At 38.4% G+C, this 20,796-nt stretch overlaps 1 protein-coding gene across 3 annotated transcripts; it reads right to left on the bottom strand.

The window, feature by feature from the left end:
- Positions 1 to 873: 873 nt before the first annotated feature.
- LOC131799636 (uncharacterized) lies at positions 874 to 19,316 on the bottom strand. Of its 3 annotated transcripts, XM_066166924.1 has the most exons (17): positions 19,225 to 19,316; positions 18,524 to 18,666; positions 18,021 to 18,100; positions 15,879 to 15,976; positions 15,210 to 15,293; positions 14,850 to 15,127; positions 13,949 to 14,045; positions 13,114 to 13,626; positions 12,060 to 12,484; positions 10,229 to 11,006; positions 9,228 to 9,339; positions 8,641 to 8,890; positions 7,423 to 8,232; positions 5,297 to 6,533; positions 4,006 to 4,262; positions 2,746 to 3,007; positions 874 to 1,852 (listed from the first exon to the last, which is right to left on the bottom strand). In XM_066166924.1, exons 4-17 carry the CDS (start codon positions 15,928 to 15,930, stop codon positions 1,848 to 1,850), a joined length of 5,160 nt encoding a protein of 1,719 aa, XP_066023021.1. In that variant the 5' UTR covers positions 15,931 to 15,976; positions 18,021 to 18,100; positions 18,524 to 18,666; positions 19,225 to 19,316; the 3' UTR covers positions 874 to 1,847. The 3 variants fall into 3 exon arrangements, with proteins under 3 accessions (XP_066023021.1, XP_066023020.1, XP_066023019.1); XM_066166923.1 differs by lacking the exon at positions 19,225 to 19,316 and having other exon boundaries at positions 18,005 to 18,100; positions 18,524 to 18,842; XM_066166922.1 differs by lacking the exon at positions 19,225 to 19,316 and having other exon boundaries at positions 18,520 to 18,842.
- Between the last annotated feature and the right edge of the window lie 1,480 nt (positions 19,317 to 20,796).

Below are 20,796 nucleotides of genomic sequence, written 5' to 3' on the forward strand. Positions count from 1 at the left end.
GTTTATGTATTATGGAGATCTGCTTTTGATGATATGAGCTATTTTAGAGTTTCAGAGTAATTTCGTTGTCAGATAGAATTCCTAAGATAATCCGTATTTCACGCTTAATTCAAATTCTTCGGGGTTGTTATGCTCCGTTACAAGCTTGTGCGACAGTCGCCGATATTTCCGGTCGTGTCCACGCTAAATCACACGTACAGTCGATCTTTTCTAACCGGTCAACTTTTTATTAGGCGGTCGGCTGTCAAAGTCCTCTAGGAAGCAGTAGTGGTCACCTTTACAAAGTCCAAACAGCCTGTTGGTATCGTTTTCCTCTTTAATCGAAAGTCTTCTTAAGCGAAACCTCTCAATAAAACTAAGAAAGATGAATAAAGTGGAAAAGTTTCGAAAGATACTGGTGCTGCGTCGGTGGACGAGTATAACAAGATAATTTGGTTTTATCAATTGAGGCCACCGTGGAAAACTTCGAAAGTGACGTTTCAAGCGTTGACTCTTCGTCAGAGCAAAACTTCTGCCTTTGTTTTATTCAGTTAATTTCCCCAGTTTGTCTCAAGCTAAAGGTCAAATGGCTGAACTACAAGCTCAAGTTTGTCCCAGTTTGTCCCAGTTTGTCTCAAGCTAAAGGTCAAATGGCTCAACTACAAGCTCAAGTTTGTCCCAGTTTGTCCCAGTTTGTCTCAAGCTAAAGGTCAAATGGCTGAACTACAAGCTCAAACAAATGGCAGACCAAGGGGAAGGATTGTCAATCTCTTCTTGGGTAGGTGAGCCTGACAGGGTCGCCTTAACTTCTGAAGCCGATAGTTAATATGGAACTTTAATATTATAGTGGAAAAATGTATTTACAGAGGGGAGGGTCTCTAATTACTTCAATCTTTAATTTCTGAGATTCTAATCAGACACAATTAGATACACATTTTACTTTAGTGGTGCTAGAATTGAAATTGCAGTGATGCTGACATATATTCCAAGGGACGTGGTGTTTATCTCAATCCAAAATTTTTGGAAGCGAAAAAACTACACAGCCTGGGTTGGAGTTAACAAATGCAAAGGTTAAACACTTGTCTAAAAAGACGCTCTTTAACTATTTATTTCGTGGGAAATTTCAAAATACCTGGTTCTCTTTCAATCTCTCAGCAAAATTTTCGGCATAAACTGTATTCACCTTGTTACGATACGGTCCTACATTTATGAACGTAACTAAAGTGTGTGCGAATATCTCGATAATTTATTTCCTCTTGGTGATAAATACTATAATAGATATAATAACTGCACGAAAACAACAATTGCAATCCATACATTTTAACGAGGAACATTTTTCATCACCAGAAAGCTCAATTGATGTGGTTGTAATAACTATATCCTAGGTAATCAGGGTCAAACCTTTATTTACATAGAAAACAAGATTAAAGGACTGAAGCGCTCCACTGTAAGGGCAGCTACTACCGAGTATTTTCAATGGGGTAAGAGGTAAATTAGAATCATTCAGCATTATAACGTATTTAGTGGCAAACGTGGCCAATAGTAAGTAAATATTGCAAAGGGAGGGGGGGAGCATCTATACTTTGTTTTCTCTTTTTCGGCAAAATATTTATTGACATTTCGAAAATAGAATTTAATGTTTTATATCAAAATTCTTACCAAACCACGAAAACTCGATAGCAATTTATCGTGACAAAGCTTATACAAATGTAAAAAGCTATGTTTTATCTAAAGCTTACGTTTTCAGCCAAGTATATAGTCACGTGAGAAAATAATCCTAAAAATGTCGCAGTTTTCTTTACTGGTTGCCTTCTGATTCTTGGTGAAGGTCTTGCCGGCTATAGCTATACCTGCCGAAAATCGTTCCTTTAGCCTGTAAAACAAAACATCAAAACGGTGCAATTAGAACACATACGAAAATAAATAAACAAGAATTTCAAAGAGGCATATTAAAGAGATGATTTTAGGTCTAGTGATTGGAATTGAGGATGCCACTTAGGAGGGAGGAAACCCAGAACTGTGGGAAAAACACTCAAAGAAAATAGCTCAGAAAAAACAAGTAGCGAAATCAAACTCAGCCCACATAAGACGCAAGGTGCAGGAAAATAAACTGGACCAAAGAGGCGCAAGTCCTTTCACCACTAAACCTTCCATGTTTCCGATGAACATGAAGTCGTTTCGATACAAGGGAGTTCGGACACCTCTCAATTTAACCATGTAAAACAATGCTCCACTGACGATGAACGTTTGTGTAGATAAAAATAGTCTACCTTGATACGTATTAAAAAAACCAGATATTTTAATATCTAATTTGTTGTTCAAACACTTTCTTCGATCTTTTCACAAAAAAGAGAGCATAAATCCTTAGTAACACTGTTGTGACTTATTATACCATCGTGAAATGCATTGGGATGAAAAAGTCAGAGAGTGAAATTCGCAGCCTAATTTATGACTCCGCACGACTTATGAAATGATAGTATTATAGTAGACTTAAAGTTACCAAAGACACTGGCGTGTCGTGCCAGCAAGGAATTAGCGCGTTTGGTTCGTTACCACTGTTAAATATAAGCACGATCAAATAACTAACCATCCCAGTGATCCGAAAATAAGTAACAGTTCCTTGGTAGCCCCCTAGGTCATAGTTAGTGCCTTACGCAAAAAAACATGCGGTTTTTGAACTGCGCTATGGATAGTAATTGATATGGATAATTGATCGATATCTTTTCAAGTTGAAAAGCGCGTGATTTTTGCTTTTTCTCTTCTTACCTTGTATGGGTTGAAGACTGACATAGTGTACCTCATGAATATGTCCCAGTACTAGAGGCTTGCTTTCGTCAACAGGAGAATGTGGCCTGATGACTACATCATTGTGTAGACTGCTGACCACGTGAATGCACGTTTCAAAGCAATTCGCTGCTGCACAGAGAATGAGGTGATCTCCCCAAGCGCCATCTTGTTCCACATATGTTAGGTAATCATCCCATGTTTCATGGCCATGGACAAAGTGACACAGATCTGTTCCATCCGACTGTAAGCAGAAACAATTAAATACGCAATTAAGACTTGAGTTCCAAATAGCATAAGGACGGAGCTGGACACAACTGAAGGGAATTTGGACCACAAAATTAACTTTCTTACAATTAAAAAGGCAAACAGTAAAAACTAAAACAAAGATCACGTGTCATACTGTTGGGTATCTGGATGGACAGCTGCAGTATCAACGTGATCTCGAGCATATTCGGCAACAAGCAGACGCGCGACAAGCGTTCATTTTTCTAAGAGCGCAACTCACATAACTTAGGACAAGAGTCTACCAGAGAGTTTTATTAAGTTGGTTGAGAATATGGAAGAGAATGTCTGGTCCTCTCATTCTTATGACAGAGAGTAGGCACTGAAATCCACGATCAGAGCTCTCAACGCATCTTGTATGGGGTAAAATGTAACTGTATTTTTGAAGTATAGGAGGAAACAACTCATCGGAAACGTGACTCTCTCCAACTATGAGTGTATGTGATCACAGAAAAATTGTCAGGCCAACGTGAAAAAAATGCTTGAAGGTATCTAGATATTAAGTGTGAAGAGGACTAGTGTCCCAGCGAGGTGTAACAGCATTTCGTAAAACGGAGAGAGAAATAAAAAGGTAAAGTTGGGGTTTGTACTCAAGCCATGATGGTGCCTTCCCCCCTCCCCCACTCAGCTGGAGTTTATCTCGGTTTCCAGTTAGCATAAAGCGAATGGGAGTGTTACTATTTCTCCTTGGATGGGATGCTAGTCCATCACAAGTTTACCCGCCCACCCCCCCCCCCCCCTTCCTCCCCTTGCATTTCATCAGGCTTCCCTAGCATTTCGCCAGTACCCATTTGTACTCCTGGGTGGGGAGGGGGTGAGAGTAGAGTGTCTTTCGAGGAATCAGCCTGGTCTCTAACCTGGGCCTTGGAGTCAAACGCACTGACCATAAGTCAAGCCATTGAACTGGTGAAAAAACTACTGATATTCTCTTTACGTATGAGGCTCATTGTAACTTACCAATTTTGGGTTTTCCTTAAGGTACTGAACTAAAGATTGTCTCAACTGGCCATTTTCGATTTTGATTCCTTTGACGGTTTCTAGTTGTTCTGACAGGGCATGGAACATGCAGTTTCCTGACCCTTGATTGTCAGAAATTCTGAAGCCCTTATCTGATGCAATCTTCGTTAACTCTTCTGTCAAGTTAGTGTTGCTGTTGACCTTGCTTGCAAAGAAGTGCATCTGCTGAAGATCCTGAATGATTTGCTCAAACGGCCCTAGCAGAGAAATAATTTGAGGTGGGCTTCATTGAATCATACAATGTAGTTCAAATAAAAGGTTTCACTTAAGAAAATATCCATCAAATTTTAGACCGAATTTTGAGTTTAACATGATAAGTTTTTGTTTTTTTTCCCCACTGGGATCTCTTTCGGCATCGGCATTGCAAGCTAAGTGAAACTTTAATATGATGTGGCTCGGCAACGAGTTTTCTGTCAGTGAAGCAATAACTACCCAAATTAAGGTTGGGAAGGAGATTAATCCAGTCGAGATCTCTGATTTCGTATCCATGTGGCATGCTAGCCTCAAATGAACGAGATCTTTCCCTATTACTAGGGTCATGCACGGAAAAATAATTAACGAGGACATAAATTGATCCAAAACTTTGCCGACGGGAATAAGGCTCTTCTTTCAGCTTGAAGGTAAAAACTTGAAAAATACGACAACGAGTTTCCAATCAGGTTCTTCGGATGACAGGTCAATAACCTTATTTACTAAGCAAATTCTTCCTTCTGATTCAATAATGAGAAAAGTAACAAAATAAACTATCAGTCTTCAGAAGATAGCCGGTTATTGGTTAGAATTTCCACTAAACTTTCTGCTGCGCAATGTTTTTTCTTGCTTTCTTTTTTTGTCATAACAGATAATTATGATGCGAAGTAAGCAATAATTGCATTGTGAATAACCGGAGTATATAACTTTTTTCATGAGCTTATCGCACAATATACCATTTGTGCATCTGGTGCATTAACGTTTTGGAATACACTCGTCTCACGAAAGATAATGAAACTTGAGTTTGATGCTATCGTTTTTGAAGAGTCCTTTCTGTTTTTCTTTCCTTTTTTATCCTGTCAATTTTTAAAAGTTGTTTCCTTTTTGGCAAACATAGACAATATACACAAAAATGAATGAAAAGCCTATGTTTTAGAAACATAATTCGTGGTGGAAGATGTATTCATATCAATGATAGTGGAAAGTTACATACCAAAAAAAAAATCAGTCTGAAAGGAATTAATGAAAATAATTAGCATACCCGCACCGTGAACTTTGTTCCACATCTTATAAACAAGAAGGTTACACTGTTTCTCCCAGCTGAACTGCTCTTCATAAGATGTCTGCAGTCGCTGAGTCTCTTGTAGACGCTCTGGTCTATCCTTCTTACGGACAACAGTAATTGCCTCAGCCCACACCTTGGGGTCCTCAGAATCAACCACAAAAGATTTTCCGGACGGCACTTTACGCAGTGCATCTCCGAACCCCGAGTTTCCACTAACGAGAATGGGAAGACCAGCTGACAATGCTTCCAACGCGGTTAAGCCGAACCCTTCCGTCCGTGATGGCATGATACAAAGATCAACTTCACAAAAACACTCTCTCAACCTCTCTCGGCATTGCAAAAACTTTCTCACTGTCAGCTGACGACTAGAAATACCACTCTGCAGCAAACGTTCTTTGACTGCCTCCTGTTTTCCATCAGGTGCACCCACAAAGATCAGATGGTAGGAGTTGTCATCCAGTTCAGCTATTGCTTTAGCAGTGATATCATACCCCTTAAGAGCGAAGTCCTCAGGATCACCACGACCAAAGGTCAACACCCTAAACTTTTCAGAGTCAACTGGAGCATGTTTTAAAGTGGAAAACTCCTTGAATGTGCCAGGGGTCAACATAAAGATGTCTTGCTGCTTCTCGCTTGAGCGTAGATAGGCAGAGTAGGCCTCCGTCAACTTGGGTCCTACCGCTACAATTATATTTGCCAATTTACACAAATCTACTTCGGTTGTATTCTTCTGTTCTCCTTTAGCAACGGCTCTAGGATGGGTCTTGAACATTCCGAGCTCTTCGGGCGCAGTATGCACTACTTGCACCCATTGGCACCTGTGAGACTCCCTGATGACTTGGGCTTGCTTTCCTAGCTTAGCGCCATGACCCAGGACCACATCAATGATGAGCTCTTTAGGTGGAAAGCTTAACCAGTCAAGGGGATCAAAACCAGGAAGTTTCTCTGCTTCTTTAATGAGAACATTGTGATTCCAAGCGGTCCTTTTGTCTTCTTCAGAGCAGTTAAATTTTGGGACTAGGAAGGTGACCTCTATTTCCCTGCGTTTGGCCAGTAGTATGGCAAGCTGTCGATTGATGGTGGACAAGCCCCCCATAGACGATCCCCACTCGCTAGCCAAAAGAGTAACTCTCAATGGTGACGCACATTTAACCGGGTAAATTCGAGCTGTTGCATCCCATGATGTTTCAGACGCATCAGTTTTGCATGAATCCTTCGAAAAAATATATATAGATATTATTCCTTAGTATATACATACTAAGATTTACATACTGAAAAGATGCGAAATAAATTTTCATCCACAAGCTGATCGATTACATTAATTCTCGGACAAATCAGAATCAGGTGAGTGAGTGGGTTTTTCTTCCATACCTAAACCTCATTGTATGACGTCGTATGACATCGTATGACATCATATCATGGGGTAAAAACGTAGTGGTATTTATACGTTCTCAGCGTAAAAGACAATTAAATGTTACAGATGGTTTGCTCTTTCATGCCATTTTAATCAGTCACTCCTCCGTTGATCTCTTCCGGCCCGTGGTTAGGCTAACGTTTTGGCGCTTTCAAATGGTGAGTTATCCATCAAAATTTGAGAACTTGGGCGGTCCTTTAGATCACCTTGCACGAGTATTAGAACACTTTAGTTTACCGATGAACTTGAAAAACCAGCAATTGGAACGATAAGAAAAAACATTATAATGTCCGTTAGAAATCCAGTAGTTTCTACCCGTTTAACGGAATAACCTTCAAGGTTCTTTTGCCCAGCAAGGTCACAAATGATTATTAACAAAGTGAAAGCTAAAATGCAAATGGCATTCTTTCTTTGATGAAGTGTATAGTTACCAAGTTTACAAACCTTTGTTTGGTTCTTCTGTTACTATTTTCCAACTTGCCTGTTCCGAAATTCACTTTCAATTAAAGAAAAAAAACTGGGGAAAAGTCCCGGTGAAAGCCGGACATAGTACAATTTGGCAGATGGTGTGACAGCTTTAGCTCAGCTCAACGCTTTATACTCTCATAGAGCACGCACTTTCAACCAGTGACAGCGCACGTTATATCCGAACTTTATTATGAAACAAACTATGATATTTTAATAGTACCTCGGTTCCTCCCGATGAAAACCACAAATCCTGTCCTTGAACTGTTAAGACCTCACTACATCCAACGCTTTCCATACAGATCAAACGTTTTCCTTGTTTAATTTCGAGAAGGTGTAAACAGTCCTCATGTGCACACGAGGATTTTCTGTGGATGGCACATTCTTGAACCCTTTGCAAACAGTACGGACATTCAACAGAGAATTCATACCTCAGTTTGCTCAGGTATGGGAATTCTTGCGAAAAGTGTTCTAAGCTACTCTCCAAGAACAATTTCACGCTTCTTGCAACGTCTGCAGATGTTGAAGGTGAGAGAGAGACTGGAACTGCTTTGGCTTCCTTTCTTTCTGTCAGTAAAATTTTAATGAATCTTTTCTGGCAAATCAGGATCATATCATGTATGCTGTTTCCCTCTAAAACAAACCAGGCTCCATTCTGGTAGAGTTTTTGCAGGTGTGATGATTCATTCCCGGCTGCCGAAGCCGTCGTCCTTGAGACAAGGCGCGGGAAAAGACCATGCGGAACAAAACCATCGAGGAAGTGGACATACAGAGGACAAGGATCAGTGGATGATGGCTCCATTTTACGAAGCTCTTCCGGTGGGGACCTCAGTTGACATGGTACAAAATACTTCACGTCAGGCAGAGATGGTGACGAGAACTTTGCAATCAAACCAAACAGCTCCATCATGTCCAAGATGTCTTCTTTGATAACGCCTTGACGAAGAAATTTTGAAAACACGTGATCAACAAGCTCCATGCTGAGGAAACCATTTCTCTCGAGTTCGTGCCAGTGCTTTGATTCCACAGGATCCTAATTAGGAATACAATGAGCTCGCGAGGTGAGGTAATAAAAAATACACCCGTTGGAAGAGCAAATTCGACAACACTAGCTATCTTGGGAAGATTCCATCTCAAGTAAAAAAAAATAGATGTTTGAACACAAATTAATGTAAATCCAAAATGGCATTGATGAAATCAATTTTTTTGAAGGAAATTTGTAGAATTTTCCCTGATAAATCCAGTTTGGCTAGTATTGCTATTGCATCGCAGCATCACGCAATTCAGTGCTTCAAAACCGTTGCCTACTTAAATTTGTTGATTTTGTGAACACCTCGAAACACGGCTACTATCTATCCTCAATTCAATAAATGAACTAATTTGATTTCTTACATTAATTATAGGACAAAAAACATTTTAACGTGAATTAAAGATTTCATACCATTTTGTCAAATTGGGGAATGGTTATCAGTTTCCTGAACAGATCAATTAGCCACTGAGCTTTTAGAATGACCGTACTGCGGTGCTTGACAATCATTCCCAAATCGTGATAAAAATTTAGCATGGTTTTGAAATGTTCATCCCCGTCTATAATGTTCGCCTTCTCCACAACCGTTTGAAGCTGCTCCATATTCATAAAATAAACATTGCCAGCTACCAAAGTCTCTACAAGTTTTTCAAAGTTGAACCACCTGCACAAAAAGAAAGGCAATAGTCTCAAAGGACAGAGGTTTATCAATTTATGCAATGATTACCGCACGCAAGCTAACAATACTTTTAGGTGCAATTGTCATTGATGCAAAACAAGCTTGCATAATAATAGACTGCTTTCTGTCCCCTTATTCGCTGAGAGCACATCGACGTTGTATTTCTCCAGCAGTCAAAGTCCCACCAAAGTGTTTCATTGCAAATATGAGGGATTCTGAGAAGCAAAATCTGAAACGGCAATTGTAGGAAATCTTATTGTAATTTTCATAACTCTGCAATCAAATTTAATTTCGTCGCTCCTGTAGGCAAAACGCTCTATACCTAATTGGTATCCTCTCTCCCATGTATGGCTCCTTTCGCAAAACTTCCATGATTTTGGCACGGAGAGTATGAATCTCATCACCAATAGCTCTGCCTTTTTCTACACTTTTTCCTTGAAATCATAAATGAGATCAATGATAAAAACGTTACATAGTATAGGTAATTACATGATTTTGGGTGCAATTTGGAACTAGTAAGCACCAGTAAATCTTTTCAAAGCTTAACAAAATTATTTATTTATTCCAAATTGCACGAGAAAAAATTATGTGATTGCGTATTATTAATATACATAAAAAAATACGAGATAACAGAAGCAAAGCATGCGCATCAAGTGCAAAAATAATTTATTCAAACTCTGCAAGTGACTATCTGCGCTCGGTTAAAACAACTGCGTGCGATCAAAACAATAATATACAATGATATTTTCACAACTTTAAGGCACAAAAAAGTTCAAAGTCCGGCTAAACAGTTCAAGGAATTGTTCATTCTGGTTTGTTATTTCTTTTCACTGAATTAACCCCCTTCTACAAACTGTATTTATCTTAGGTAATCAGAACTGAGTAATTTTTTTATGTATCTTTTATGTAGTAATTAGTATTATATGTATGTCCAAGGGCCAATTCTCCTATCAGATCTACGTATTGAAAAGAAAGAAAGAAGCTCTCTCTTGTGCTCACACTCTATGACAGAAATACTTAATAATAAAATGGTTTGATATTGAACTTTTTTCGTCATTCATTGAAGTAGTTATCTTCAGAGCCAGATTATTCCACAAATAACGAATTTAACCGGCTGATTGTGGTAGGTTCCACGCTTTTTGTTTTATTTCAAAAAACGGAATAACATCTAGTGACAGGTGAATTGAAATCAATTTAGTTTAATTCCTGCCCAGAACTGAGTCAACGTGGACAGCTTTAAAGACAACTGATCGTTCAGATTATGATATATTTACAGCTTGTCAAAAATATAACTTGTTTTCAATTACATCTTTTTCACTTTACCTCTCTGATGACTCCCCTGTGACTGCTTACTGAACAACCTCTTCAAGATGCTCTGCACAGGTTTGTTTTGCTGTGTTTTACCAATCAATGACTGGTGACTTTGTGTGTTATCAATGTTGAGCAAAGGTGGGATCACATGTTTTCCGTAATCCTTACCAGATACAGCCTGTTGAATCTTTTCCTTCACAGTCTCGGTATTTTCTATTGGTTGGTCAGCATGTGTGCCGACAATGAATACTGGGGGTCGACGGTAGGAAATCAGTGTGTCTGAGTTGTCAACTGGCGTTCCCTCGTCTTTCGGTTTGATACTGTGAATGGTTGCAAGCCATGAAAGCAGATCTTCTAGATTTGTTACTCTGCCAGGGTTTTCCAAGATGATGTTGTGACAACCTTGTCTCACACAAGGCTGAGCTTGGGCATTCAGTTCTTTGCTGAGGTTATGCACAAGGATATACACGGCTCTTGCAGTAAAAAATACTGAGTGAGCGGCATAATACAAGTGTTGTCCCGCGAAGTCCCACAAATCGATAGTTATAATCGATTCTTTGTCATCTTGGGGGCTTTGTCTATCCTTACCGTCAATCATTTCCTTCAATAATCTATCAGCACGTTCCACCATTGTATCTGGTATCAATTCGGACTCAAACTCCATACTTGCGCAATCGCCTCTTTTCTCTTGCGAGCAACCACGGGTTTGGTTTTCTGTTTCGTCATCTTGCTTTTCACTTGTTGACGAATAAACGTTCGGACTCTTAGGACTGTCTTCAGTACAAGGAATCTAATAAAGGGGTTTTAGATAGGCTTTTAGGTCTTACCTACGTTAACTTACGGAAATAGTTACTCTCTAAAATTAAGGAACACTGTTCTTTTCCGGGTAGCTGCTGTTGTTAAGTCTAAGAATTAGAGTAAAATTCATAAGAACAATGAGTAGACCGTTTTTGTCTGAAAAGCGGAGCTATGCATGTTTAACATTAAGAAGTGTATTGGCCGCAGTAATGTTTACTTCTTTCATTCCGAAGAAAGTGCTGCACGTGCAGAGAGATTAAGAAGGAAGTAGAAGTACTCCTAGTGTTTTTTTTGCGATAGAAATCGAGAAAAATTTTCCCGACGTTAGGACACAATTCCAGTACGTCTTTCAACAATAGCTCTGATATAAACCTAAACAAAATAGTATTTTTAACAGTATTGTGTATATATATTTTTAAATTTTCAACTCTGAATGGTGCATTTATATTGTTTTGATTGGTTCATTTAACACCAGTTGTCAGCTCATATTCCGAGTCACCCTATATGGAAATGAATTACGCCAACTGTTCGGAGCTGAAAAAAGACTCCATATATCCAAACGTTCAGTATTTAATTAAAATTAATAAAACTATTATTCCATTAACGCTTGTTAGATATGTTGTGGTTTAATTTTATCCTTGGTTCAAATTTTGTTTTCCTTTGTTTCAAACTCATTTTCATACATTACAATACCCACAAACAAAAGAAAAGAAAATTTGAACCAAGGATAAAATTGGACCACAACAGATACGAGATTGGTTATGGCCAACTCGGCGCTATGCACTTCAGTGGCTATTTACCATCTGATATCCAATGCGCACTCGTAGCACAATCGTTTAGTATTTTTTCGATTTACAGGTAAATTATTCCTTTTATACTAATTCACATCTTAATGAAAAAAAAAAAGAAAAAAGGTTTGGTGAACAGCATCTTTCTTCCTTGCAAAGATGCATCGAATGGTACCGAAAAATATGGTCATAAACTTCAAAAAATTCACACGAGATCATATGGAGCGTGTGAATTCAAAACTTGCACTGCAACAAACCTCGTTTTCATCCTCGATGTTGGAGTCCTCCACGGGTTGTTCTTGTTTGGGCTCTTCATAAGGTGCTCCTTCTGATTCAGTTTCTTCTATTTTAAGAATCCACTGATACTTTTTTTCAGCCAACATTCTTGATATCTCTTCAGAACATTCACCCAAACATGATTCTTTTTTAACAGTGGGATTCCAGTTCTTAATTTGGTCAACTTCAATGGTACACTTAGATGGATCGACCTCAATTCCATCGGTACTCTGTTCGTCAGGGTCAAACGGTTGACCCAGGAGTGACTTCTTCAAACTTGTTTTGCCAGCACGATCCTGACCAATGATCAATATTCGAGCTCGACAAACACTTACAGACCCATCCTTTAGAGCGTCTTCATAAAGCTGTTTTGCAACGGGTCCTTGGGCCAGTATTTCGGCCGGAACTACAAGATAAAAAATGAAGCAATTACTTAAACAGCAATCATATGTTATGTTTCCCTCCGTGTTAGTAATGGTCTAGCGTCGCCAGGAGTGTACTGATTCAAGAAATATTAAGAAAAGAAAACGAAAAGAAAGTCGACTACGATTCTTCAAATTTACGCTCCTTTTTCAACTTTCATGAAGAATTCAGCAATTGATAAACCAGCGTCTTAGGAGGAGTAGGAAGAGAAACTGCTGCTGTTCGAAACCATTTTTTTTTAATTAGCTATGAATTAGTCCCGCGTAACAAAAAGGTTATTATCTCTTTGCTTCTTTTAAAGATCGCAACATAATATAATATACTCGTTAAATGTTTTGAGGAGAATAAGATAAACCTAACTGCTGTTGATATGATCTTTAAAAGCGAAGGAAATATGAATGAAGATCAAAGCAAACGAGGAAAAAAGCCATTTATTGCACGAATCGCTTGTTTTAGGATAGTGGACGTCTTTTCCCCACTCTTATCAGTGTCCATGGAACAAAATTTTTTTTTATCATTGACGTCACCCTTACACGCTATCCCTCATTGCATGAGAATTAATTTACTCTTAACCGAGATGTCCATAAAAGAAATTTATATTTTTACGGCCACCTGCAATATCCAAATGAATCCTTCCTTGATATTTCTCCTTTAAGTCCATCAGACTTCTGACTGCTCCAAAGTCTAAGGGGTTACCATTCACAGACAGCTTCTCAAGTCGTTTCAGGCAGCTGATATCTACATCAAGTCTTTGTAATTTGTTATTCCTCAATTCCAGCACCTTAAGTTTTTGCAGACGTTTGATATCTTTTGGTAGACAGGAAAGTTGGTTGTCGCTCACGTTAAGACAAATCAGATTGGTCATTTCAATAATACCATCTGGCAGCCGTTTCAGCTTATTTTGACTCAAGATCAACATTGTCACATTCTCCAGATTTTTCAAATATCTTGGTAGTTGTGTGAGATTATTTTCTGAAAGGTTCAGTGTCTGTACTTCCCGTAATTCTGCAACGGAGTCAGGAACTCTCACCAGCTTTTTTCGTCCAAGATCTAAGGCCTTCTTATTTTTATCTATTGCCTTCTTCAAATCTGTCACCGACATACGCGCCAGCTTTAAGTTATACCCTACGAAAATTAACCATAAACCATTGACTAGCCAATAACGCTATAGTGGAACACTACTAGTTTACTATGCAACGTTTCATGGCTGAGACAGTAAGACAGATGCACTTGTGTAGTAGCATTACTTGTGCACTAATTTTTACCATAACAGCATCGCGTTTACCTTTTAAAAAGAAGGTTGCTTTAAATAGCTGCTGTTGGTTTTGTTGTGTTACTGCAGAACTTCTCTAGTGCCATTTTGTTTTGCTAACACGAACGTAGCTGTTCTTTGGACACGAGTTTAATTTTCTCTTTGTCTAACGCTTGATAAACGTGGGTTACTTACCGATTGCCAAAAACAATTCCTCCACGTTGCCGCCACTCTTGGCTGACAATTCAGTAAAGAGATCTATTCCATTGGATTCTGCATAGCTCTGAGCATCCTGAGTGAACAAATTGCAAATTAAAACCTTTATAAGCAGCTCCCCCTTATCCCGGTCAAGCTTTCAGTTGTTGTTGAACATATCTCTAATTAGAGTTAAATTGTAACCGTTCTAGTCTTTCCTTAAGATGTTATCAACCGGCGTTGTTTTGACAGTGATTGATCTTCTAAAAAGGCCAAATTCCTTTCTGGCCGATCATTTGTGTTGAAATGTATTAGACAATACAAAAGTTTGACCTGAACCTTAAGATAACTCATAACATTACTTAATCCTTTGTAGTTTAAGCTTAAATAGAAGTGTGTTTTAAAGCTTTCTTTGGTGAAAACAAGCGTAGTTTTTGGTAAAAACAAGTGTGGTACTTGGTTTTAACAAGCGTAATACTTGGTCAATTGATTTGGTCAGTATTTTGGTCAGAAATTTGGTACTTAGACGTGCCAGGACCGCAGATTACAACGTGTGTTGAAGTCAAGTTTACTGTGAAAGTCTTTTTCAACAGGCGTGATAGATCCCGACCTTTCGTGCAGCTAGCGTAAGTTCCCTAGGAAGAGATCTTCTAGAGAGAATTTTGTTGAATTTTCCCCATCCGTCCAAATATTTGTGAAGGCAAGAAACCTGTTTCACATTGTGCAATTTTTGTAACACGGTAAACTAAACGTTTAAAGGATAAACAAACATCTAATCTGTGACGGAGAAGAGATCGATGGTTTCCTTTATTTAGTTAGGATATCTAGAGAGCATTTAACACTATGCGGCCTCAAAAAAAAGGAAACAATTTGATGACATGAAAAATTTTAAACAAACTACCTCACGTTTCACCTTCCTTTTAGCTTCAAGGTCTGCTTTGGTCCCTACAAGTGCCAGAAAAATGTTTGGGATGGCCATTTCCTGAATCGTCCTAACTAAATACTTTGCTGCTTCAAAAGAATATGCCTCTGTTATGTCATACACAACAATGATAGCATGAGCTCCATCGCACAGCTTTAAGTTCAACCTGAAAAAGTATTCTGCACCAGCGGTATCCCAAATATGAAGCTTCACTTGTGTGCCATCTTCAAGATTTACTTCCTTAACAGAATAGTCGACTGAAAGTACAGAAGTTGATATAAAAAATGGTCAAAAACACTTACTTAATCAATTGTTTCTGATTGAAAAAGCATCTCTTACCTCCAATTGTGGCAACGGTATGTCCATAGATCCTGTCATGAACACATCTGTGAAACAGCCACGATTTCCCAACGTTGGAACCACCTATTTCATGAGATAATCACAAAAGGTGCTTGGAGGGTTAAACAAGGACGGTGTACTCTTAGGTTGCGAAGCATGAAAATTCACGCACACGTATAGTTAAACAATAAATGCTCATAACTGTATACAAATATGTAAAGACACAATTCTCAAGACACGAAAATGTCACAAACATATTAGAATGATCCGGATGGTGAAGAAAGTAACAAATGGTGGTTTGTGTTTCAAATTTGCCGGTATATTTCGCAAAAAGCAGTGAGATGCAAATAGAATGTAGGGTACTGAGGAGGTAAATTCTTAACAAGATCTATTGCTTAATGAAGCTTTAACGATATGTCATTAATTTTATCATGTACAAGTTTTCATATTTCGATGAAGCGCTGGTTCCCTCCGCTATATATGGTACATTTGGATCTACATCAGATTCATATTATACCTATGCATTGCTCATGCTCGGCGCGTTTGTTTTCTCTGTTTCATCTCTTTTCTGTAGACAAGAGCTAGAGAGGAAATTCTCTTTTGCTTTAAATTATACGCACCACCTTGCTAAAACCTACACACCTTTCCCATCATATTTAAAGCACTTACCTAGAAGAAATACTTTGAACGAGTTTAACACATCAGAACTGGGTCTCAACATTGCGAAGTATCGTTTGAATTCCAGACGATCAAGTAAGTTTTGTCAGCTGAATAAGAAAAAGGAAACAAACATCACTGCACCGACTATTTAGTCAAGATGGGCCTAATAATCGCAAATTTAATGAAGTGTTGTGTTTTTTCGTTTTGTCAGTGTGCTCTTAATCGTGAAGTTACAGACCTGTGATATAAAACATTCATTCCATGAGCTTGTGTTGGATATGAGATAGTAAATAGCCAATGTGGTGACGAGGTGAGTTACGCTGAGTTGTCTATAATTAATCTCATATCCAACAAGCGCGAATGGAGTACTTATTTTATAAAAATTTTCATTTTTAAAATAGTTGTGGGAGCTTACTAAAAATATTTTAACTCTACATTTTTTTTTTGAAATTTAAGCAACCTGAAGACAATACATTTTTGTTTATTTTTTCTCTTTTGAACTGAAGTCAATGTTACTTCCTATCGCCAAGACGGCAAAATTGAATCACATAACATTGCAATGCTTTACGACCGAAGCTACAGTATTGTGCAAAAGTAATGCAAACACCTGTCGACAAAATTCGACGAAATTCCTAGCTTTTCGACGAATTCTTGACCGAAACGAAACTTCGACGACATTTCTGCGAATTTTCGAGGCATGTATTGTTTTGAACGGCTCAAACTTTCGGCGACATATTCCTTGATGGCGTTAATGCGGGTTAATGCGACTCGAAATTTCGAGCGGAAATTCGTTGCAATTGTTCATTCTTTCAAAAAAAATTTGGCTGAATTTGTGGTTCGGTACTGCTCTATGTAAAACTCCCATGGAATTTCCCGCTACGATTTGAGTCCTCCGCGTGACCTATGTTGTTTGCAACCATGGCAACACTCAGTGTATCAATTGTGTCGATGCGTTTGGGATCATTTATGTACTCTACTTTTGGTAGTCATCGTGGCCAAAGTTTCAAATTATTCTACAAAAAAAATAAAAAAGCCCCTCCACAAGCAAGGCCTCCACCCAGCTGAAATACCGAAAGCGTTGAAACGCGACGGGTTACTAGGTTTTTGTCATTTGAAAGTTGCGTCTCACCAGTTTCGGGGTAAATTTACCTCGATCGGGAAGACCTAAAATCTGTCTATGGAAGCGAACAGTGTATGTAGAAACTGTGCAAAATAAGCATTAGCAAAAGATGCCGGAATTTACGCAAAAATAAGGCAACGTGACCTAAATAATAGTTGTTTCAGCCGTCATTTACTAATATTCAGTATTTTGTTGCGAAATGTAAAGTATTTCACACTTTTATTAGCATCTGATTGTGTAGGATCAAAACGAACTAAGAACGCTTAAATGCTAAAATACTGCACGCGCTCTGAAGCTCGCGTTTTATATATATATATAAATTGTGAAGAATAAATATTTCCAAACAAACATGGGTATAATGATATCTGGAAAGCAATCAGCGATATAGATGCTGTCTATTTGCGTAGCGATTGAGAACGAATAAACAAGGAACACATTTCTCGATTGACAACGTTTGAAAACACTCAAAACACGTTCTCTGCTCTGTCTGGTTTAAAAGCGGAGTACTGAAGTTAATGTTTACAACTATTCCAATCATTTGAGAGTTTATTTCCACCAAATACATGTCTCTTGGTTGCAATTTCCGTGTTTAGTCTCAAACATCAAGTGTCTCTGTCGTGGTGAAAAAGGTTGGAAATACGTTTGATAACATTTCGTGTTGCTTACATGAATAGTAAACAAACTTGATCACTCGCAGACAGCTGCTGTCAGTTCGAAGCGAAATTTCGAACACTAATGATCGAAGAGACACTTTCCGCCACGAATTTTCGCTTCGTGGCGAAAATTCATCGAAAAAGCGTCCTTTGTTCAGACGAAATGCATTACTTTTGCACAATACTGTATGAAGACTAAATTTACACACGGAACTGAATATCTGCACGAGATATAATAAAGCCCGAGAAGAAACGCTCATAGGTACAACACCTGCGAGACAAAGATTTGAGTGTGCTTAACTTTCAGCTTGTGAACAGTTTGTTCAAGAATTTTTTTTGAATATTTAAAATGAAATCATTACCGTGACCGAATCTTACTCGATCGTCTTTCGGATCAGTCGTCCTGGGTGAACAATTCGAGGTGATTTGTTTATGAATTTTGCATTCATCGCAACAACCTGCAAAGAATATAGTGTCAATTAATAATAAGTGTTATGCGGATCATGATATTAGCCCTTACAGTCAACTGCAAATCACATCGATAGACTGGCTGTTAAAGACATAAACTATTTTGCAGCACTGCTTTCTCTTCCGAGTAGTTATTATGGCTCAATGATTCTTCCTGTTTTTTACTGTTATTACCAGAGCATTATCTTAAGGGGAGCAACTGGAATAAAAACTATCATATCAACAAGAAAGACGATTAGTTATATCTTTCACTATCTTGCAGACGGCTAGTTCTCCAATTCGAAGATATTGAGGGTAGCAACCATATGTAAATACACATTGAAGCTTGTTTACGAATATGGTTCCGCACAGGTTTATCTTTGAAACATCGCCTAGAACCGGCGTTAATCAGAACAAGAACATCTCTTACCAACCTAGGGAGGTTGCCTCACCGGCGTTGTCCTGCACAACAGCCTGGATGATCAAGACTTTTCTCATCAACTAAGATGTACCTCACAGAGCTTCCAAAATGACGCAAGTGACTCAAATTGGTTGTCAATCGACACGGACGGGTGACCTGAATGATGAAAAATTGAATCGCCTCGAGGCGGCGTCACGAAATCAACTAATGGAAACAAAGGACGATAATAACACGGCGTTTTAAAATCATATGATTCTTTTTTCGCGTTTTTATGGACCTCAACTTCGACTTCGTCAAATTACGCATTTATCCTTTCAGATGACCCTTGTTTTTAACTCGTGAATTGCGCGAATGCGCAAGAGCGAGTTATAGATACCATGTGGGGAGTGGCATTCGCTCGCTCGATTGGTCGATTCCTGTAAACTTTTTTTAGATTTTAGGCTTTTGAGTGCATTTGATAGTTTTTAGCGAGCAGTAAACAGAAGAAATGGCGACCTTTGTTGCTATAAGAATAGTGGTGGGGTGAAAAAGAAGCCAATGATAATCTTAAAAGAGTTTTTTTTTCGTTTTAGTTTCAACAAGCGGCGCCAGCGACTGGCAGACATGCAAGGATTCATACTGAAATAACAGAACGACCTTCGTTTTTCATAAAATTGTAATTTACAATCCTTGAACTCGAAAACAATTCGAAGATTCATTGAAAATATTACTTACTGCGAAGCGCTCGAAGTTTACAGATGTTCAAAAGCTTTTTCTGATATGGCGTGAGATTGAGGACAAAATTGATCATTACGTTTCGTCGCATGTGTCTTTCCTGTGCGAAGCAACAGAAGATGCCGGCGACTGACGAAATTACAAGTTAACACGAAAATCAGATAACACCTAAACAAACAATTTTAGCCACCAATTTTCAGTGAATTTTTAAAGAACAATTTTCTTTTAAGTTTCAAGACAATTTGAAGATTCAAAATAAATATTATGTACTAAAATGCGAAAGTTATACACCATAAAATTGATAAATAGGCCTGAAATGAAATTCTATCTTGTTATTGATTATACGTTGCCTAGCACGTGACTTAAATCTACCCAGGCGGAGATCCAAAATGACGGTGGCAGGCTTGGCTTAGTTATATCACTCAAAACTCGTTCCAGTTTGTCTGATTTGATAAAGAGGGAATCGTTAATGTTTTCATTAAGACAGTATTGCCTTGATTTTCTAATATTTACAACGAAAGACAGTAAATTTCACTTTTCACCCGCATTTCAAGGCTGTGCTCTAACGGCGCCCGGTCGCCTGAGGCGACTAACATTTGGCCTCGGGCGACTGAAAATATTTTCTTGGTCGCCCGGCCGGGCGACTGGCTGGTGTTGGTTTCTTGATTTACAGTCAAAAAAAAAAAAGAAAATGTTATTCAATCGGGCGCGCGTTGATATTCAAAGGTCGTTCCACGTGAATTTACGTGTAACATAATCATCGACTTTGATCGTGACAAGCTGCACAGTTTTCGATTTTAACCGCTTTTCCAAATAGTATTATAATTTTTCCTTTAAATTAGGATGGCTCGTTAGTTAGTTTTTGAAAAGCAATTGTTACTTCTGCTCTGACAGGCGTAAAGTACGGTCGACATTAATAAATCGCTAAATGAACACGGGAGTCGTTCTTTTAAAAGAAAATTTTATTCCATCGGGCGCGCGTTGATGTTCAAAGGTCGTTCCACGTGAATTCACATGTAGCATAATCCTTGACTTTGAACTTGACTAGCTGCACAGTTTTCGATTTTAACGGCTTTTCCAATAGCATTAAAATTTTTCCTTTAAATTGGGATGGCTCATCAGCTAGTTTTTCAAAAGAAGTTGTTACTTCTGCTCTGATAGGCGTAAAGTACGGTCGGCGATTAATAAATCGCTGAATAAACACGGGAGTCGCTCTTCTATGCTAATTTAATATTTGAAATAGTGTTTTGCTAAGCTTACATAATGCTTTGAATTGAACTTCAATGAGAAAGTTTTAGGTTTATCAGATTATCTTTGGTATATGTATACTATTCATTTTTCAAAAAATAGTTTTGCACTGCTTCTGTAAGTGTGAATTAAATAACTATTTGACTATAAGTGATGATAGGTTTTCAGGAGGTCAAAGGATACGATGTTTCATGAACATAAAAACAATAAATAAATGCACATAGTTCTATTTGACTCGTTACGAAAACAGTTTGTTTAATTTTTAATAATTAACTGACTGATTTATTAATTTGGGCGACCAACTAGGGGGCCCGGGCACCTCAG

Source organism: Pocillopora verrucosa, chromosome 5 (genome assembly GCF_036669915.1).
Source record: "Pocillopora verrucosa isolate sample1 chromosome 5, ASM3666991v2, whole genome shotgun sequence".
NCBI classification, from domain to species: Eukaryota; Metazoa; Cnidaria; class Anthozoa; order Scleractinia; family Pocilloporidae; genus Pocillopora; species Pocillopora verrucosa.